General features: G+C 42.8%; 1 protein-coding gene across 4 annotated transcripts in view; it reads left to right on the forward strand.

Annotated features, from left to right (window-relative positions):
• Positions 1-2,500, forward strand: part of mpripb (myosin phosphatase Rho interacting protein b) — a 52,757-nt gene that overhangs the window by 29,236 nt on the left and 21,021 nt on the right. For all 4 annotated transcript variants that reach the window (XM_086065227.1, XM_086065226.1, XM_086065229.1 and 1 more), the window contains exons 13-15: positions 32-141; positions 281-833; positions 1,631-1,768. In XM_086065227.1, coding sequence (XP_085921353.1) covers positions 32-141; positions 281-833; positions 1,631-1,768 — 801 coding nt within the window. The remainder of the gene's footprint in view (positions 1-31; positions 142-280; positions 834-1,630; positions 1,769-2,500) is intronic.

A 2,500-nucleotide genomic window follows, 5' to 3' on the forward strand; every position in this document is an offset into this window, starting at 1 on the left:
TTTGTACTTAAAAGTGTTTTTATATGTTTAGACACAGGAGGGAGTTTACACACTTTCGGCCATGACAGCTGGTATACGGAGAAATTGGATCCAAGCAGTTATGAAGAATGTCAGACCCTCTACTGCTCCTGATGTAGCAAGGTGAGTAAAATCCCATTAGTGCAATTTGTTAATTTAAAAATATTTTTTTAATGTTTTCTGCTACACATTGGGGAATTTTAGATTTATTCTAGCAGCTCTAGAGTACATTCTAAGTCTAGATCTTTTCATTGTCCTTCAGCTCTACGGATGACCATGGTTCTTTTTCTCCTCTGGAGGGGCTAGTGAGACCAGACGTGACCCAGGACTCTCTCTCATCTGAAACCTCCTCTGTGGAAAGAGAATTCACTCCAGGCATCATAAAGAGCCGAGCACGTGAGCGTAGGCGAGAGGGCCGATCAAAGACTTTTGATTGGGCTGAGTTCAGACCTATTGCCCAAGCCCTGGCTCAGAAACGGGCACAGGAGGCCGAGAGCCTTCAGGCAGAACTAGGAGAGCTTGAGCGTAGTCGGCGGAGGGAGGAGAGGCGAAAGAGGTATGAGTCTGTAACCATCTCGTCGGTGGAGCTCAAAGAAGGCGAGAGAACGGACGTTCAGAGTGCAGACAGGGTACCTGATTCGTCAGATGCTCAAGTTCTAGAGAGGCATCAGAAAGTAGAGGAGGTGATTGAGCAACATTGGCAGCAGGTAGAGAAGACGCCCATGCGGGAAGAGCGAAGGGTGCCCCTGCCTTTGACAGCTCCCTCCAGAGAGACTGTGGAGCTCGAACAGCTGCTGGAGAATTACAAGCAAGGGGTAGGAATTTTACCACTTATCATCCTGTTTTAGGCCATTGATTTTTAACCTGGCAAGAGCCAGATTGATCATGTGAATCGCCCAGTTCTCCACAATATCAATCTCAGACTGCTCCAGTATGCCGGACAATCAATGTAAAACTAAGAGCTGATTGTGTGATGCGGCAACTTGTGCACACCTACCAAACTTTTGTTTTGACCAATCATGGCCACAGATAAAAACGTCGTTGTCGCAGGTAAAAATAAAATAGCCCATCTATACCAGCTAAAAATGCACAAAGCGCCTCTCGCTGTTCTTCTTTCAAAATGGAAACTGTGGGTAATTCTGCAAGAACAAAATTAATTGCAGCCTCCAAGCGTTTGTCCACTTGAGTTTGGCACACTACCTAAAGCTTATCATTAGCCATGACATAACGAGCCAGAGGCTGAGCAACACTGTATTTGTGTGTGGAGTAGAAGTGTGGCTAAGGCACCAATTAGTTACATTTCATGTAAAATTCCATAAGTGTGAGGTGTACAATTATCTTTGATCAATGGACTTAGCTCGGGTAACCATCCTCCGCAAATGTTGAAAATGATTTGAAACCCTATTTCTTTATATCACATCCAAATGAACAAGATCTTAATATTGATAGTTCATTCAGCAGGATGAGGGTGTATATTGTGTATGAAAATGGAAATTGTTCTTTCATTGATTGGCCTTGCACGGCAGTTTCTTTCCTGACTGATTGCTATCACTGGTACATTGAATGACGTTTATTAGTATTACATCAAATATTTTCCCTTCTGATTCTCCAGATAGAAGAACTTAAAGCACAATTGGAAGGTTGTCACCAGCAACTGCTTGACTCCAACAAGCACAAGACTGAGCTTGAATTACAGCTGAGAACAGCTCTTGAGAGAGAACATGACATGCGAGCAGGTTACATATCGCCGGTGAGTTTGTTTCAAGTTGTTTTAGACTTTAAAAAAAATATATATATTTTAGTTTTATGGTGGATATTGAGATTTTAGACATTTGTTTATTCTCTATTGTGTAACATCCTTTGCATGTGTAATATGTAAAAAACATTAAACAAAAGGGCTACCAATGTGCGCCTTGCATGAGTTCATTGCATGTTAAAACATTGAGATCTAATTATTACATCAGCTTCTACTTGTTAATCTCCTCTCTGTTCAATACTGTAGGCCTATACTACCAAATAAGTGAACTCGTGCGATAACTGTGCAGCTAAAGCATCTATCTATCAAAGTGATGATCTGGAAAACATGATTTACTGGCACTGTAGTTAAAAAGTGTGTGTGTGTGTGTGTGTGTGTGTGTGTGTGTGTGTGTGTGTGTGTGTGTGTGTGTGTGTGTGTGTGTGTGTGTGTGTGTGTGTGTGTGTGTGTGTGTGTGTGTGTGTGTGTGTGTGTGTGTGTGTGTGTGTGTGTGTGTGTGTGTGTGTGTGTGTGTGTGTGTGTGTGTGTGTGCGTGCATATTTCTACTGGTGTACATATATCAGTCCTTCTCAAATACGGGGCGGGGCTCCCTTGGGTGGGGGCGGGAATGGGCACAGTTCGATGCCAAGGTTGCGCGTGTGACCTCAGGGAACTTTTATTTATTTCTAAATTAGAATAAAGTGTAATTACACATCCACTGCAGTAGGTGACAATGGTGCTCTCATT

The sequence above is a fragment of the Leptonotus elevatus genome, chromosome 20 (genome assembly GCF_054856555.1).
Source record: "Leptonotus elevatus isolate MCC_2025b chromosome 20, RoL_Lele_1.0, whole genome shotgun sequence".
NCBI classification, from domain to species: domain Eukaryota; kingdom Metazoa; phylum Chordata; class Actinopteri; order Syngnathiformes; family Syngnathidae; genus Leptonotus; species Leptonotus elevatus.